This window comes from Copadichromis virginalis, linkage group LG15 (assembly GCF_057382275.1).
Source record: "Copadichromis virginalis isolate Kocher_CV1m ecotype Utaka linkage group LG15, C_Virginalis_male_GT1.1, whole genome shotgun sequence".
NCBI classification, from domain to species: Eukaryota; Metazoa; Chordata; class Actinopteri; order Cichliformes; family Cichlidae; genus Copadichromis; species Copadichromis virginalis.
In genome coordinates, this window is record NC_140632.1 from 711,993 (window position 1) to 728,728 (window position 16,736).

The following is a 16,736-nucleotide window of genomic DNA, read 5'->3' on the forward strand; positions in this document are numbered from 1 at the left end:
GTTATACGGCTCATGTTATACGGCTCACGTCAACAGTATCGCTCTCATCTGGATTTGATTTCTTTTATTAAATGAGCTGGTATGCATCAGGTTTTACACACTGCCCCGCCTGCTTTGGACTTCACTTATTTGATCTGGCACTTCTTTGGCCTTCACAAATACACACAGCTGGGCTGACTTTTGTTTCTGGCTCCTACTTCAAACCTCTATCATCTCCTCCCTCGACTTCAACAGGCTAATTTTAGCTTAAGACAAGACAAGGAGTCTGTTAAACTGTTTTTCTTTCATATGCTGCACTGCAGTGACCCCTAGTGTTCAGGATATTTACTCCAGCAGCTGTTAGGAAAAGCTTAACAGTCAAGATGCTCATTACTTATCAAAGAAAAGATATGTGCTCTTATTTGTGTTATGTTATAGCCTCATTCCAAAATGAAATTCTACACAAGTGAAAAACATTTTTGCTGGAAGTATATAAAATATATAATTACATATTACATGCCCATAATTACTCACAGACTTTGCTCGACATCGTGTTGAAGCACCTTTAGCAGCAATCACAGCCTAAAGTCTTTGAATATGATGCTACAAGCTAGCACTCTTGTTTTTGAGCAGTTTCTCTCATCCTTCTTTGGAGAACCACTCAAGCCCCACCAGGCTGCGTAGTCATTTTTGGCTCTCTGTTCAATCAGGTCCAAGTCTGGCCTCTGGCTGGACATTCACAGAGTGAAGCCACTCCTTTGTTATCTGGGATGTGCACTTGGGGTCATTGTCCTGTTTGAAGATAAACCTTCGCCCAAGTATAAGGTCCAGAGAGCTCTGGAGCAGCTTATCATCAAGGACTCTCTGCACATTGCTGTATTCATTTTTGATTCCTTTCCCCTTGATCCTGACTAGTCTTCCCGCTGCTGAAAAACATCCCCACAGCATGATGCTGCCACCACCGTGCTTCACTGTGAGGATGGTGGTGGCCGGTTTCCTCCAGACATGATGGAGGACATGAGTCAGGCCAAAGAGGTCAATTTTCGTTTCATCAGATCAGAGAACTTCAGACGTGCAATCATTCGCCTCTTACTGAGGAGTGGCTTTCATCTAGCCACACAGGCCTGATTGGTGGAGAAACTTCTGGTGGTGCAGAAATGGTTGTCCTTCTGGAAGGTTCTCCTCTCTCCACGGAGCAACGCTGGAGTTCTGTCAGGTTCTCTAAAACCTCTGACTAAGGCCCTTCTACCCTGATTGCTCAGATTGGCTTGATAGCCAGCTCTAGTCCTGCTGGTTCCAAACGTCTTCTATTTACAGATGTTGGAGGACACTGAGCTCAGTCAGACCTTCAAAACTGCAGACCTTTTTCTGTAACCTTCCCCAGATCAGTGCCTCCATACAATCTTGTCTCGGAGGTTTGGGATTGTCCAATTCCTTGGACTTCATGGCTTGGTTAGTGCTCTGACATGCACTGTCAACTTTGTGACCTGATTTATACAGGTGTGTGCTTTTCCAACAGAAAACATCTGACAGGATGAACATGATGCCAACCTTGAGTGTCATGGCAAAGGCTGTGAATACTCATGTACATGATCTGTTATTTTTAGTCAGTTTGCAAGAATTTCAAGCAAACGATTTTAACTTTGTCATTAACTTTTGACAATTTTGAAAAAATAAAATAATCCATTTGGGGAAATGGAAGCAAAGTGGTGACGCTTTCATTTACGACAATTTCAGTATTGCCGAGCTTATCGAGAGACCCTGAAAGCAGCATCAGACGCTGCCGAGGGCACGAGGTCCTGCCCGGGATTTTCGCGCGTTCCGTTGCCATGGAGCCGACTTTGTTTCCTTCTAACGGCCCGCACAGAAAAGTGAAAAGCCTGGGAGGAAAAGCAGGTACAGACGGGACCCTCTCGCTGACCAAGCCTGGGTTTGTGGACCACAGCAGCAAGTGTCTGTCAAACAAGGGGAGCCCGTGTAACCCGTGCGTGTCTGCGTGCAGGTGCGTGATGAGCTTGAGGGTTTATGCGTCTGTACTGACAGATTTTTAACAATACTCGTGACTTTATTTTTCATGTACTGTGGTGATGTTTGTCTTAAAGAGACCAGAAAAAGCACTGGGCCACTTTGTATGAAAGTCGCCATTCACATGGGTAACATGAACAACTAGCTTATTTAAACTGCAGTTTTTCAGAGGAAAAGAAAGCACCTAAAAATTGTAATTTAATTAAAACATGTTAGAACCAAATATTTGCGTGCATGTTAGAAAGCTCCTATTTCATACCAGCATTCAGTGAGTCCACAATGAGCAGCAGAGTGGCAGAGGGCCGCCTGCAGACCCTGCAGATCTACCGCCTGCTTCAGCTGGTCCATGAAGGGGATACGGCACAGATAGAGAAGATGGTGCAGCTCGGGGCGGAAGACCTCATCAGTCTCACAGAGCCGAAGGACGGCGTGGGGGTGCTCCACGTGGCAGTTTCAGCCAACAACCTAGGTAATGTATGCCTGTGGGTTGGCTGTGGCTGACTCATTCCTTTGCAACAATCAGACACATTTGGTTGGACGAGTGCTATGTTTGTTCAGCTCAAATACTGTGGGTATTTACAGTACAGGTTATTTCATTGGAGATATCGGAATTTCAGGAGCGGGACCACGCCTCCAAACACGCTCCTTCCGGTTGTCATCTGTATAGGTTCCGCCAGTTCTGCAAACTGTTCATTGTCGTTTACGTGCCCCACCGTCCCTCCCTCCTTGTTCTCAATTCTTTAACTTCTTCATTTCTATTTAGTCCACGGGGATCTGCCAGGCCCGGGAGCCGTCCCCTTCGAGGCCTTCCCCAAACTGCAGCTCAATTCATGTCAAAGCATCACTTTTACCTACTAAAACGCTGTCAAACCTAAAATGAGGACGTGGGCCCAGCGAGTGAATTTAGTCTTTGTGTCTTTGTTTGCATGCCGCATTACTTGCCAAAGAAAATATGTCCACAGAGATTTGTGGCAGCATGTAGAGTTCTCGAAAACGGCAGCGCAATGGAAAATGGATGTTATTAAGTTTGCTAAACATCTTAATCACTGCCTGCAGTAACACTGCAGTAAAAAAGATTTGCAATTTTCAGCCATTTGATATGGCAGAGGAAAACAAAGTGTGGTTTGAGCGGCACCCTCAACAGATATCAATCTGATATCATATCTCACAGTACAATAATATTGAATGGGTTGCATTGTTGTATTTTGTCATGTTTCTCAGGTCTTTGTCTGAATTTCTACGAACATTATTGCTAAGGATTGTCTTATTGCATTGGAGTCACACTGGGTTAAATATGTACACTTGGGTTTTAAGGGGTATTTATTATTTTCTTCTTTTTTTGGGTTGTATGGAAGCCCCAAACACAATTTCATTGTTCTTAACAATGACAATAAATAAATAAATACAAATACAAATACAAATACTGGGGAAAGAGGACATGGGGTATAAACATGTATTTCCAGTTACTTTTAAACATAATCTGCATCAAGCCCAGTTGGTCTGAGAATTTACCACAAGCCCAAATATGATCTGTCTCCGGATTGTTTCTGCTTTCTCTTTTTCTCCTCGCAGAGCTCGTCACCTTCCTCCTCTCCAAGGGAGCAGATCCTAACGTGCAGGACAAAAGGGGCCGCGCTCCGATTATGTTAGCTGCTGAGCTGGGCAACCATCCCATTGTGTCTCTTTTGGCCCACAGCGAAGCCAACCTGAGGCTCCTGGATGTAGAGGGCAAAAGTGAGTTCAAAACTAAAGGCATTACTATTTATAATCTCTGTGTAGGTTTAGCAACACTGCACTGACAGAACAGTTACGGGATTTCAAACACACTAAAGCTTCGTGGCATGAGTTTCTATGGCCGATGGTACAGGTGTAGGCGGCCCACTTTTGTTCATGTAGTGTGTATATGGTGGTAAACAGCAGGGTTTTCTTCAGATGTCTAGTTCAGAATTGCAGCTGTCACACAATTCAAATAAGTTTTCACAATAAGAACCCAGAGGCATTTCAAGGGCTCAGCCCAATGGCGATGCTCACTTTTAGAGGGACATTGATGCCTATCTTTGTCTCCCTTAGCTTTAACCACACAGTGGGTGATTTTCAACGACTTGGCAACTCGAGAGAAATTCAGTCACATCTGGCGACGTAAAGTGACTATGGGTGAAAAAACTATGGCAATGAGAAAGAAGTCTGAGTCTTTCTCAACTTCAGCTGGCACTGAGAGCACAGGATGCTGGTGGCTGACAGCTAACAGGGAAGTAAATACATTAGAAGTTACTTAGGTGATGGGAGTCTGTCCGTTAACAGCCGACTGTTACCTACAAAGTAAGGTTTGGGAAGCTAATCGCTTCCTGTGCGGATGCAGGTTTATCCCACGATCGTTTTAAACAAAGAGACTCTAAAGCTGCAGCTTTTTGCTTTCTGATTAAATAAAGTTTTGAAACAAAAATATTTTGTAGCATTTAACAGCTGCAGAATGATCAAGGCTGATATTATCACAGGAACACGTGAGAGTTGAATTTCAGAGCTTTTTTGTTTGCGATATGTCATATTTGTTTAAAAGTTCCTGCACAAATGAAGCTCATTCATTGTGTGCCAAGTGTATCAGATGGTTTGCTTTAAATGTATGTATTCTCATTTGAGTCTCAGTTTCCCAAATGGGGGCGTTTCCATCTCAAGTTAGGTCAGCTGGATCGCTTGCGGCGTCTTTCCGCTCATGAACATGCAGAGTTTGTCTCTTTAGATATTGATGAGGAGGTGGTATCCCAGACAACTCCAATCAGAGCGCACAAAGGTCTTCTGAAGGAGCTCGTTGAAGTAATCGTGATAATGACCCCATTACAGTGTGTCTGTGGTAGCGATTACTCTAACTGGCTCTCCTTTGAGAGGTAGATCAAGGCTGAGTGATTGAATGCTTCCTGACGTGTGCATAATTTACATACTGTATGATGTATGTACACATGTGTGAAGAGCCATATGAGGTTTTGTTTGTGTGTCATGCCACATGGACACGTCTAATTACAGATCAAGTCCTAATGATCGTCTCCTGTGAAACACGCTGAGCAACTTGATACGACCCAGCTCTCCCTGGGGTTTTGTTCAGCCTGGCCTCAGTGCTCACAGCAGGCTGAGCTTCAGTAGTCACACACACCTGTTTGTGTTATCCGTCGTGTCAGGAATATGGAGTAATGTGGGAATAATCAGAGTGGGGAAAGTAAAACACAGCATCCTGCCCTCCCTCCTTTTACAGCAGTTTGATCCACCAGCAGTTAGCAGCTGTGCTCGGTGCTGGAAGCGTGGAAGCTCTCTGTCAGAGCAAAGTTTCCCGAAAGTTTCCTCGCTTTTAATTTTGCAGTAGAAATGAAGATGGCTTGATTTGACTTGGCAGAGTTAGCTCGCTGATAGCTGCGAAGGACTGCAAACACTGGATTAGACGGAGGGTCCACATTAATATTTGAAACAGCATTTAGGTCTTAAGTGCTTAGCTATCAAAGTAGTCTGATTACACTGATGTACAGCTTTATTGTTGACGCTTACTTGCTTCTTCTGTCTCATGAGCTTTTCCTAAACTTTTGCACCCACGCTGTGACTCAGATGTGCTGTTCTACTGCATCTACCCCACCAAACGCCACTGCCGCTGCCTGCAGGTGTTGCTTAAGTGCGGAGCCGATGCCAACAGCGTGTCAGTGCAGGGGATGCATGTCTTTCAGCTGATGTGTGAAAAGGCCCAGGAGTGCACCCCCCTGTGCCTCATTATGCTGAATGCCGGGGCAGACCCCAATGCGGCACACCAGGTAAACAACAGGGACTGTGAGACCTGCGTTTTGAAGACAGTCTGTTGGAGCTGAAGCCTTTCCTCTCCTCTCTTCCCCTCTGCTCAGAAAACTGGAGTCACAGCGTTGATGGAGGCAGGCAAAGCAGGGTCCCTGCCGCTTGTTAGAGCTATAATCAGGATGGGCGGAGACCCCAACGCCTCTGACAGGAAGCGGCTCACAGCCGTCCACTATGCTGCCATGGGGGGCTTTTTTGAGGTGTAGTAGCTGCTCATATATAATAGCTGACATCTTTTGAAATGGCAATAACATGCAAAGTTAAGCTGTATCTATTAGGTCTTATTCTACTTTGTACTGGAAGCTGAATTAAAATGACAGCGACCCACTGTTAGTGTAAGCAGCACCTCGGATTTAGGCTCGTCTAACGTGTTGCTCTGGGCTGTGTTCAGGTGCTTCAGGTGCTGTCTGCATACTCAGCAGACATGAGTGCGATGAGCCTTAAGGACTGCACAGCCTTACACTACGCTGCTGCCTCGGGCAATGCAAACTGCTGCAAGTTCCTGGCACAGAGAGGTACTGTACTCTTTAAAGTCTTCTTCTGTGATGAGGCCTGTCACTCCTGCTGATGCCTTAATAGGAGCCCGACTGTGCAGACATTTAAAGCTCATATCAACATTACGTTCAGTAATTTCAGTCTGATGTCACTTGTAGGCTAACGCTGAAACGCAGGAGGAGAGCACAGCAGCTATTACTCAAAATGTACATGAGGAGAAAGCTGGTCACAGAGCATTGCAATCGGCTCCGAGTCTTAAATGTGTGTGTTGGTGTTTGACAAACAGGGAAACAAACTGAATACTTAAGTAAAAAGGGCTCATCGTAATACTTACTGTTGAACGAGGTAAATAAAAACCACCATGACGTGTGCTCTGCTCGAGCGTCTCGGTCATTCCTCAGACCTCTGATGCCTGGAATCTGCTGGACTCGCTGTTCTAGCCACTGGGACCACTTTGGACTTGACCTTTCACATCTCCAGCTGTTCTTTCCGCCCATCGGACTTCTTCCCAATATTACAGTAAGCTAGGATTGTCGCGTCTGCAGCCTTGTGCTCTTTATCGGCCACAGCTCTGTGTGGTTGGTCGTCAGCAGCTGTCTGTCTGCGCCGCCATGACTCTGTGGAGTCCTTTAGGCCGAGCTCTTCTAACCTCTGGTAGGATTTATTGATGTCAGCCACCTCCTCTGTCTAGCCCATGCAGGGGCTTTGTCCTCCTGTTTCTCCTCCTCCTGTTAGCTCCTCAGCTACCTAAGGCACTGTTGTAGCAGCTCATCTTGTGGGTGGGGGTGGGGGCCATGTATTCATGGTTGCTTCTGGCTTGTCGCTCTGATCCCCTCCCTCTCTCTCGTAGAGCCCAAAGGTGCTGGACTGCGTTCCCAGGGTCCCACCTAAGCATCTATGACACTTATGTGGCCGTGATGATGGCCGTACGTCTGTACATCTTATTGCTGTCTTCTCAGCACCTGCCTCACCTTCTGTAGGCGTCGCCTCTGTGAGTGCGTGTTCATGAGGCTGTCACATTATTGTTGATCACGGTGTTTTTGAGGTATTGCTACGTAAGTATTGTATACCCAAACTGTGTAATGATTCATATGCATGGCCTGTGAGAGGAATGCTGACGGTTACACTGAATATTTTCAAGTTTAAAAGGGGAACAGGACTCTATTTGGAATATGGGAGTTTCAGTTCGTTCCAAAAACTGCTCTACGGTACCTTTTTACGGTACGATGATTTCAATATGTTACCCTCCGTTTGTAGTAGTGTTCGTATACATGGAAACGTAAAGGAGCACGCTCCACGTTACTGCCAAAATGTTGAAATGTCATTTCATTTACACGCGTGTGGAAGAGTCGAGCACATTTCTGATTCTGTTCTGGTTTCTTTGATACACGAGCACGTCTCGTTTGATCACACACGGGGGTTTCCCAGCTGCTATAAATATGGATCAAACTGTCGTTTTATGATCAAACGCACAGTCGTTTCAGAGATTAACATAATAACACAGTCCCCCTGCTTTTTTCATGTTCACACGTGGAAGTATTGTCCATAATTACCAGCTTGTGCACGCCTGCTGCTCACCACACCTGTCATTGTGTGTTGGTTTTAGCGCGTTGTCAGCTTCCTGTGTGATCAGAGGTCTTTTTGGACTGTTTGCTGCCCAGCTGGGGACAAATCTGTCCCATCACTCATGTTTCTTAAGCTGATTTGGAGACATTTCTGTCCTTCAACGCGCATATTAAACCCTCTCTTGTATTGGAAATATCCCACGTTCATGCATTTGTGACTTCTAGGCTGGACTTGTGTAATTCGCTGTTATCAGGATGTCAGACAGTACATTTGTCCCATGTTGACGTCTCCTCACTGCTTGGACTGGGTTCTGGGTAAACTCCAGAACTGAATTTCGAATTCTTCTCCTCAGTATTTTTATAACAGATTGGAGGATCAGTGTTCTCCCCTCTGTGTCTGCATATCTCTGGTATGATACTATAGCTGCAACCACAGTCCTGAGGACATTCTGCCGTGTGTTTATATAACCTCTGCTCTGTGGTCAGGTTGTAACCCTAAACTGAAGAACCGGGAAGGTTTGCTGCCGCATCAGATTGCCAAAGATTGCGGTCACAACACAGTAGCCAAGGAGCTCCGGAAGGCGGAGAGGAAGCAGGGAAAAGGCAGCGATCCCAGCGGCACCGGGCAGATGTCAGAGCTCTGGGCACTGACTCTCCACGACTGGTCTCAAGAGTATGAAGCCGAACTGTGGAAAGCCTTTGGCGACAAATCAGACACAGTTACTGCAGAGAGGTTTATTTCTGTATTAGAGGAGCTACAAGCTCCAGTTGAACCAGACCGGATCCAAGCAGTCATCTCAGCCCATGGAGGAGACGTCAACATCAGTGACTTCATCAGAGGAGTCAAGTACATCAAGAAACCGTTCCGCCTCTCCTTGTATATGCCTAAGAAGAAAAAGGGGGGAAAGGGAAAAAAAGGGGGCAAGAAGAAGAAGAAGGGTCCGTTTGTTCTCCCCATGCCCGTTTGCACCCTCCCACCGGAGCTGAAGCCCCGACGAGCAGACGGAGGCCCACCCAGCTTCATGATCAGCTCCTACTTTAACTGCTCGGACGTCCTCCGATTCGACCCGGCTCACCCGCCAGTGCATCCGGTGATGAACGACTCAGGATGGTACATACACAAGCCACCGCCGGTCTACGTCAACGTGAACTCCTGCGTGAGAACCAATGATCTGGAGTCTCTGGACCAGGCCTTCAGTGAAGGGGTGCCGGTGGACGTTCAGGATGAGTTTTACAAGACGCCGCTGATGGTCGCGTGCTCCACTGGCAGCTATGAGACGGCTCAGTACCTCCTCAGCAAGGGGTGAGAAAGTTCATGTTCTGATTTCAGTGCCGTTTGTTTTTTCTGTGGCTTTACAATAAAAGCCAAATTAATATTTTCAATATTTTTTACCCGTTTCTTTAGCTTTGTATCACAAAGCACGCACACAGAAGCAAACTGACTTTTTCTGGTGTTTGAGAGATGACTGCTGATCCGAGCCAAGGAATGGGCCTAAATACTAATACACGCCTTAAACCCTGACATCACTGTCTGTGACAGGGCTGATGTGAACGTGTGTGACCAGTTCTTCTGGACCCCCCTCCACCATGCGGCGTACGCCGGGCAGCGGGAACTCATTGAACTTCTGGTGAATGCTGGAGCTAACGTCGATGCCCCGGCCCTGGGCGGAGCCACGCCCCTCATGAGGGCCATTGAGACGTCTCGAGTGTCCTGTGTGGATTTCCTCATCGAGGCGGGTGCCAGTGTGCTTGCAGAGAACAAGAGAGGTGTGACGTAGTTCAAAGCCTTTGTACCTTTTTCTTATAATGCCACAATGGAAACACGTGATTTTGTATAATTACTCTTTAACTCTAACTCTCCATCAGCATTTACTCTACAGGTCTCCTTTGTGGCGATGTATAACGTACCAGCATTCATATCCTGTCTTTATAGGCCCATTGACTACAACCCTACATCGTAGCACTTTCACATCTATGGCCACTTTAGAATCACCATGTCTCGTTTAACTGCCGATTTTACTTCTGTACAGAGCAAAGCTGCCTTGATGTTGCCAGAGATTTTGCAAACCCTGTGATAATCGACTTGGTCAAACAAAAGATGGATTCTCTGCCTAAACCAAAGGACAAAGCAAAAGGAAAGGAGGCCGAAGCTAAAAAGCCTAAAGCCAAGGTACACAAATAATCTACGACTTAAAGGAGACCTTTGAAACACATTAAAATCGTTTGCCTTCAGACTTTCCCTGTTATCTTTGTTTCTCTAAACTGTATCTAATGTTCACTCTGTACTATAGGAATATAGCAAGTCTTGGTTCTGATATAGTGCTTTTCTCCTCTGTTTGAGCGTTCACAGCATTTTCACCACACAAGTGCGTTTTCCTGGGCCTCAGTGCTCTTTCACACTCCCACGCTGATGTATGCAGCAGGGGCAGCTCTGGGATCAGCGTCTGGGCCACAGAGACAGCCCGCTCTGTCTCCTGATCCCCATCATGACCTCTAAATCATGTAAAAGGACACACGCTGGTGTTGCTCTCTTCTCCCTCGTAGCAGCAGGGAAACCCGAGCCTGCAAAGGGAGCCGATTACTTAAAGCTGGGCACTCGTACGCAAATGACACCACATGTGTTTGGTTACAGCTACACCGAGCTGGTGTTTAGCTTTGTATTCCCTGTAACCAGGTCACAGTCGGTTCAGATGTATTGATGTTGTCATTAAGACCCTGAAAGCAGCAGGTGTTTGTGACGCGTTCATAAATAATCAGGAGTATTTATAATTCAATGAAAATATCTGTCACACAGCGAGCCGACGAATCACGGAGCGTTTTTCTCTGAGCTCGGTCGGAGGCGGTATGAGCTGCTTTCACTGTTTTCTACAATAAAGGGCAATAATCCTCATCAGGCCCACTGGAATTCACAAACTCTCTGTAAATCATGCACCTTCAGCACTGTGAGTGATTCAGAAGAAGCCCTGTGGTCGTCCTACCCTCTAACCACAGCCGTGGGAACATGTGGGGGCTTCTGTGGGAAGTACACCACTCTCAGTACCCGACTGCATGTTGCTCTTGTTTGTCTTTAAAAATTAGTTACATGTGAACAAAAAAATTAATGTTTGTCAATGAAAGAATAATTACACTAAGAAATATAGGACGCACACACACACACACACACACACACACACACACACACACACACAGAGCAGCTAGGGGATGGGAAAGGCAGTTTGATGCCAGCAGAGCCAATGATTACCTGATAACAAGCTCACACAAACAGCACAGAGCTCTGCAGCGTCTGTGGTGAACGCCAGAACATCCTGATGAGAACATCAACACCCGTGTGATCGGTGATTAAGTTAATAATGGGCCTTTGTGCAGAACGATTGGTGTAGCAGCAAATTCTTCCCATGACCGCGCCTCACATGTAGACGGGGTTTTACAAAAACAGCGTTTTGGCAGCCGTCAATATCCAGCTTAGCCACAGTCCTGGCCAATCAGATGATAGCCTTTTTTGACATGCAGTTGGCAAAGCTCAAGTTTCACATCCTGCAGCCTGCAGACAGTTTTCCTGCGTATGCTTTGACAATGCCAGTGATAAACATTCATTATTGCGATGACACACTGACACAGCGGTGGCGGCAGATAGGCTGAACACCTGACGATGATGGCCGACAAAAAGAAACACTCGAATCGATGCAAATTGCTTAAAGCAGGCCTAGATGATCTCCAGCTGCAGCTTCACAGGACCTTCAGTTCAGTCTAACTTGGTACCATCCAGAGGCAGGATCACATCAGCAGCAGGTAGCAGTGATGCAAACATCTGGCAGGAAGTCATATCTCGTAAAGTTCACAGTTCTGTGGATAATTATTTGCCCCTTTCCTGATTTCTTATTTGTCACAATAACATGTTTTCAGATCATCAAACAAATGTTAATATTAGACGACGATAACCTGAGTAAATATTCATTCAACTAAATGATCCTACGTGGAGCTGTGTGGAAAAGTCATTGCCTCCTAAAGCTACTAAGTGTCAACCGTGACAACAACTGCAGTCAGTGATAACGAGCAGTGGATCCTTCACTGTGGATCCTTCACTGTGGATCCTTCACTGTGGAGCAACAGTCGTCTTTGTTTTAATTCAGCCACAGTGGAGGGTTCTTGAACATGAATTACCAACATGCTGGTGTGTGTCAGATCGTTGTCCTGCTGCAGAAGCCAAGCGCACTTAAGCTGCAGCGCACGAACTGATGGCCAGATATGCTTCTTCAGGATTTTCTGGTGGAGCTGAATTCAGCAGGTTTGACAGTCGTTTGATGTTCTTTTCATGGAAAGCCGTGCTAGTTTTATGCCGGCATAACAGGACTCAGACGAGAGCTTTACCTCGTCGGTCCACAGCGTATTATCCCAACAGCTTCATCACAGTGTTTTTTGGTAGATATGAGCCTTTCTGTTCTCTTTGGTCAGCAGTGGTTTTCTCCTCGAACTCTCATTTTTGCCCCGTCTCCTTCTTACTGTTGAATCATGAACTCTGACCTTAACACACACAAGTGAGGCCTGCGGTTCTTTGTTGCTCGGGGTTCTTTTGTGACCTCCTGGATGAGTCGTTGATGTGTTTTTGGAGTCATTCTGGTACGCCGCCCACTCCTGGGAAGGTTCTCCATTTGTGTACAGTGGTTCTCATCGTGGTTCGCTGGAGTCCCAAAGCCTTACAAGTGGCTTTGTAACCTTCTCAAGACGGATGTCAGGGACTTTGTTTCTCATCTGAAACATCCGAGCCATGTAAGTGTGACATATATGCAAAACTAAGAAATCAGGAACAGGGCAAATACTTTTTGTAGCACATTTATATACACAATAAGTTTTGTTACTGATGCTCCTCAGATTCCTTCACCAGGTTTTCTCAGTCCAAAGTAAACATTAGCTGTCCGGTGCTTTAACAGAGTACTTCTGTTTCCTCGGTGCAACAGCTAAATCTTTGGATTACTCTTTATCCTGCCTCTGCACCGTTACTGAAAACCATTGAGCTTTAATCCTCAAACATAACGTTTATTGTTAGCGACCTAATCTTGTGCATTTGGACATCTCTAGCTGCCTTTAACCAGCCTGAATCTGACACTTTGTATTGAACACAGCGAGGCTGCAGAAGCTTTGAAAGTCTTGGTATTCACTACAGGTTGCTGCTGCAAAAGTCGCTGTGCAAGCAGAGACGTCGTCTGCAGCAGCAGAGAAGACTCCACCCCAGAAGGATTCAAATAGCGTCGTCCTGCAGAACACCAGCATCACGACTGGGAAAACCAAACTCGTGGACATCACCTTTGTGCCAAAGACGGTGAGCCTCTCCACCGTTTACAAGAAGACGGCTTAATGTGTCTTCTGCTGCCGGCTAGTTGCAGCAGTCACAACGTGCACAAACCAACCCTGCATTAAGCCCGTTAGTGCACACATGTTCCTGAAGAAGTGACTGTGTAATTCCACTTCTCACTCTGACTGTTTTTGTCTCAGGTTTGGGGGAAGCCGCCCACCACCAGCCAGCTGATGTCAAAGACAAAGGTGGACTTTGACAACCTCGTGATGCCTTTCAGCCGCGACCTCCAGGGCACGATGCTGGAGCTAACAAACAGCGCAGAGTAACAGGCAGCGAGGTTAGACAGAGGCTGACATCTTGGACTGAAACTGGCCACTTATCATAATTGTGGATGTTTCATCTTTTCCACATGGCTTCTTTCTTCTGCCTTGTTGGACATCGTGCTTTGAATAACGTTTCCTTCCATCGCATCAGGTTCCTGCTGCTTTCATTACGGCTCTGTGCCCGTGACAGACGTGGTCACAGGTTTGATGTTTCCAGGTTGTGCGTCTCTAATCATCGATGTTATAACTCAGGATTACCTTAAGAATATTTTTTTCTTTTTTAAGGAGGCACAAGCATCCACTTGGACTCAACGATGAACCGATTGGACATAATCGATTCACTTTTATTGTTTCCTTTTGGGAAAATTTGTCATTTATCACAGCCAGGTGATTAAACGCAGACAGCACTGCACAGCAACATGTGGCAAAGAACAAAGGGCTTGTGGCCCTGATAAACTACATTGCAACTCAGGAAGCACTGCAGCAACATGGTGTATGGATAACATTATATCCACAGGGTCAAAGGTCATAATGTTGTTTGGCAGCATGACTCAGAAGGATGAACTGTGAGCCGATCTGCTGTAGTGTTGTTGAACACGTTTTACAAACTGCAGCTGTTTTTCGGTGATACGCATCATCTTTCACTGCTTTTTCTGCTGTCATGGCAACAACTTTGCATTTCATGAGAATGAACTTTATGGGCCAAATGTGTGATCGCTTATTTTAAAAAACTGTTTGTTCATTTCATGAAACAACGTTTATTTAGCTTTTTCTTATTTCTGCTCATATTTCTGCTGCTATAATGGCTCAATGTGGTCATCTCTGACACGCAGAGTGACCGGAACGATGGGTTGTCAAACCTGAGGTCTGGGGGCCAGAATCAGCCTGGCAAAATCCCCTACTCGGCCCACTGGATGTTTTAGGACTTTTAACTGTATTTTCATTAAACCTACAGCTGTCCTACTAATAAAGACTCCCCCCACAGCTATTCATAACACAATAATGAAGATAAACAATTAAAAAACAGAAAAGTTCCTGTTTTCTCACTATCGACTACAAAAAACATCTTCTTTTTATACAATGTATCCACAGAAAAATGAATAAAAGGAGACATTTTCTGTATAAAATATTCCACTCGATGGCAATGAGCCCCTGGAACCTTTTCTCTAATTTATTTCTTGCAGTTTCAGAGTTGTGCTGGAAGATTTCTTTCATTTATTACAGCAGCGTTTTTGATCATGTAGAAAAGCTAAGGAGTATTGTTGCAGTTGCACTTTATTTTTCTTATTCTGAGACATCTCGGGGGTTGGATGTGCAACTAAATGAGGTTACAGTTACAGATAATGGGGTATTGATGTTTTTACATGAATTTGTCTTTGCTGGTTTAAGAGGGGGACAAATATGTGGTTTCAGACAGTGGATGAACTGAGAGGGTGCAGCAAAGATAAAGAAGAACTTATTTTGAGTTGTGAATCATGCAAAGCTACTCTAGTGGTCTGCAAGAATAGAAAGATACAGAGCTGGAAATTAGCACAGTTCGTGAGTGAAATAAAAGTGTGCAGATGCTGCAGATGGTTCAGATCCTGCCAGCTCTGCAGTAACTGTGCCTGCAGTGAGAGAAAACAGATCAAACCACACGCTTAAGACGTCACACAAAGAAAGAAGTCATCATCGCAGCCTGTCAGGGCTCTCACGTCGCCTTCGTGTCGGGGTGATTTGGTCCTTCAGCCCTGTGCAGTTCCATCTTTGTACCAGCACATGGCGCTGTTTGCCAGGTTTTCCAAAGCAGCGGTCTGGTTGTTTATTAGAACAGAAAACTTGGAGCAAGCTCTTGTGTTTCGAGCACAGAAAGGCATCAAAATGGTAGCCGTTCATCTTTGCCCAGATTACCTTAACGATACTGTGTCTGAGCCCTGTTTGGATAAGGCTTGTGTTTTGGATGTTTGCATGAATGCAGCTACAGGAAACAGACATTTCTTCTGCTTTAAATGTCGCATTGAGGCACACTCCCATCATCATCGCCACCTTCACCTGATAAAATTAGATTGCAGCGTCCTCGAGGTCCATGGGGACGGAGTTATATAATCAAATATATCAGCAGAGAGGGGGGGTTCGAGGTTCTCAATACGGGCCCGGGTTTGTTTAAATATACATAAGCACAACGCCATCGATGACAGTGGAGAGAAAGAGGGGGATGGATGGAAGCAGTGAGACAGGCAGAAAAAGGCGCGCATGTATGTAACGATGCTCAGAGAGACGAATGGAGACGGTGAGCAGGGGAATGGAGAACATATCACTGAAAGCCCAGCAGTGCCATTCATAAAGAGACCCGAGACATGAGGGAAGGTGAGGAGTGACGGCGAGGAAAGGGAAGGCAGAGGCACACGGGGGGGGGAGAGCAGCGGAGGGTGATTCAGAGGATGGGGAGGGAGCACGACGGAGGAATGGGAGTGGGTGGGAGGAGAGGATGAGGGCTTTTCTAGCACAATCAGTGGCACACAGGTTAGAGGGAGTAAACAAGGCTGTGATGCAGCACGTCTGTTAGGGCGTCGGCTTGCAGCATGTTTGCAGAACCACTCGGAGACACATGCGAGCGGCTTTGAGTTAATGTGTCATTAGCGCAGTCAGGAACAAGCTCTCCTATTTGAACTGTCTGTGTGAGCGTACCATGAAAGCGTGCCAGCTGAACATGCCTGAGAGTCGCAGCCTGTTTGGAGCCTCCCTCCTCCCCTCTGCTGAGTATCAGTCTGAGCTGCAGGCAGCAGCACTGCAGTCTCTCAGCTCGGGCCCTGCTCCGCTTACTCAGCACTTCAACCCTTCACTTCCCCAAACAGCCTCTGGGGACAAACACAAAAACACACACTATATTATATTATTGCTGTTTGTCACATTAGAGCATTATTGATGTGTCATCATTTGCAATAATCGTGCCTTCATAGAGACACAAATGTGCTCACATATGCATCCAGCATCCAGTAATGACATTGCACTCATTGTGCACATGCACGACGTGCAGTTGTGTCTGTCTGCCTGTAGTCTCCAGAAGCATCTACACGGAGATCCACATAGACACAGGTGTTAGCTTAAAAGCTTTGATGATGAACAACATTTTGGGTTAAAAAATCTGTTTTTCTCCGATTTCAGGGTGAGATGGATCCAGTGCTCGTGACTTTTCTCACCAATAGTGTAAATATGGTAGCCACGCTCCCGTCGACAGCACTGTGCAGATCT

General features: G+C 45.9%; 1 protein-coding gene across 1 annotated transcript; it reads left to right on the plus strand.

The window, feature by feature from the left end:
* Positions 1–1,795: 1,795 nt before the first annotated feature.
* ankef1a (ankyrin repeat and EF-hand domain containing 1a) lies at positions 1,796–14,634 on the plus strand. The gene is made up of 11 exons (XM_085431248.1): positions 1,796–1,981; positions 2,267–2,473; positions 3,577–3,738; positions 5,593–5,792; positions 5,880–6,029; positions 6,221–6,344; positions 8,376–9,192; positions 9,430–9,656; positions 9,920–10,059; positions 13,051–13,206; positions 13,380–14,634. Exons 2-11 carry the CDS (start codon positions 2,284–2,286, stop codon positions 13,506–13,508), a joined length of 2,295 nt encoding a protein of 764 aa, XP_085287374.1. The 5' UTR covers positions 1,796–1,981; positions 2,267–2,283; the 3' UTR covers positions 13,509–14,634.
* The last annotated feature ends 2,102 nt before the right edge of the window (positions 14,635–16,736 follow it).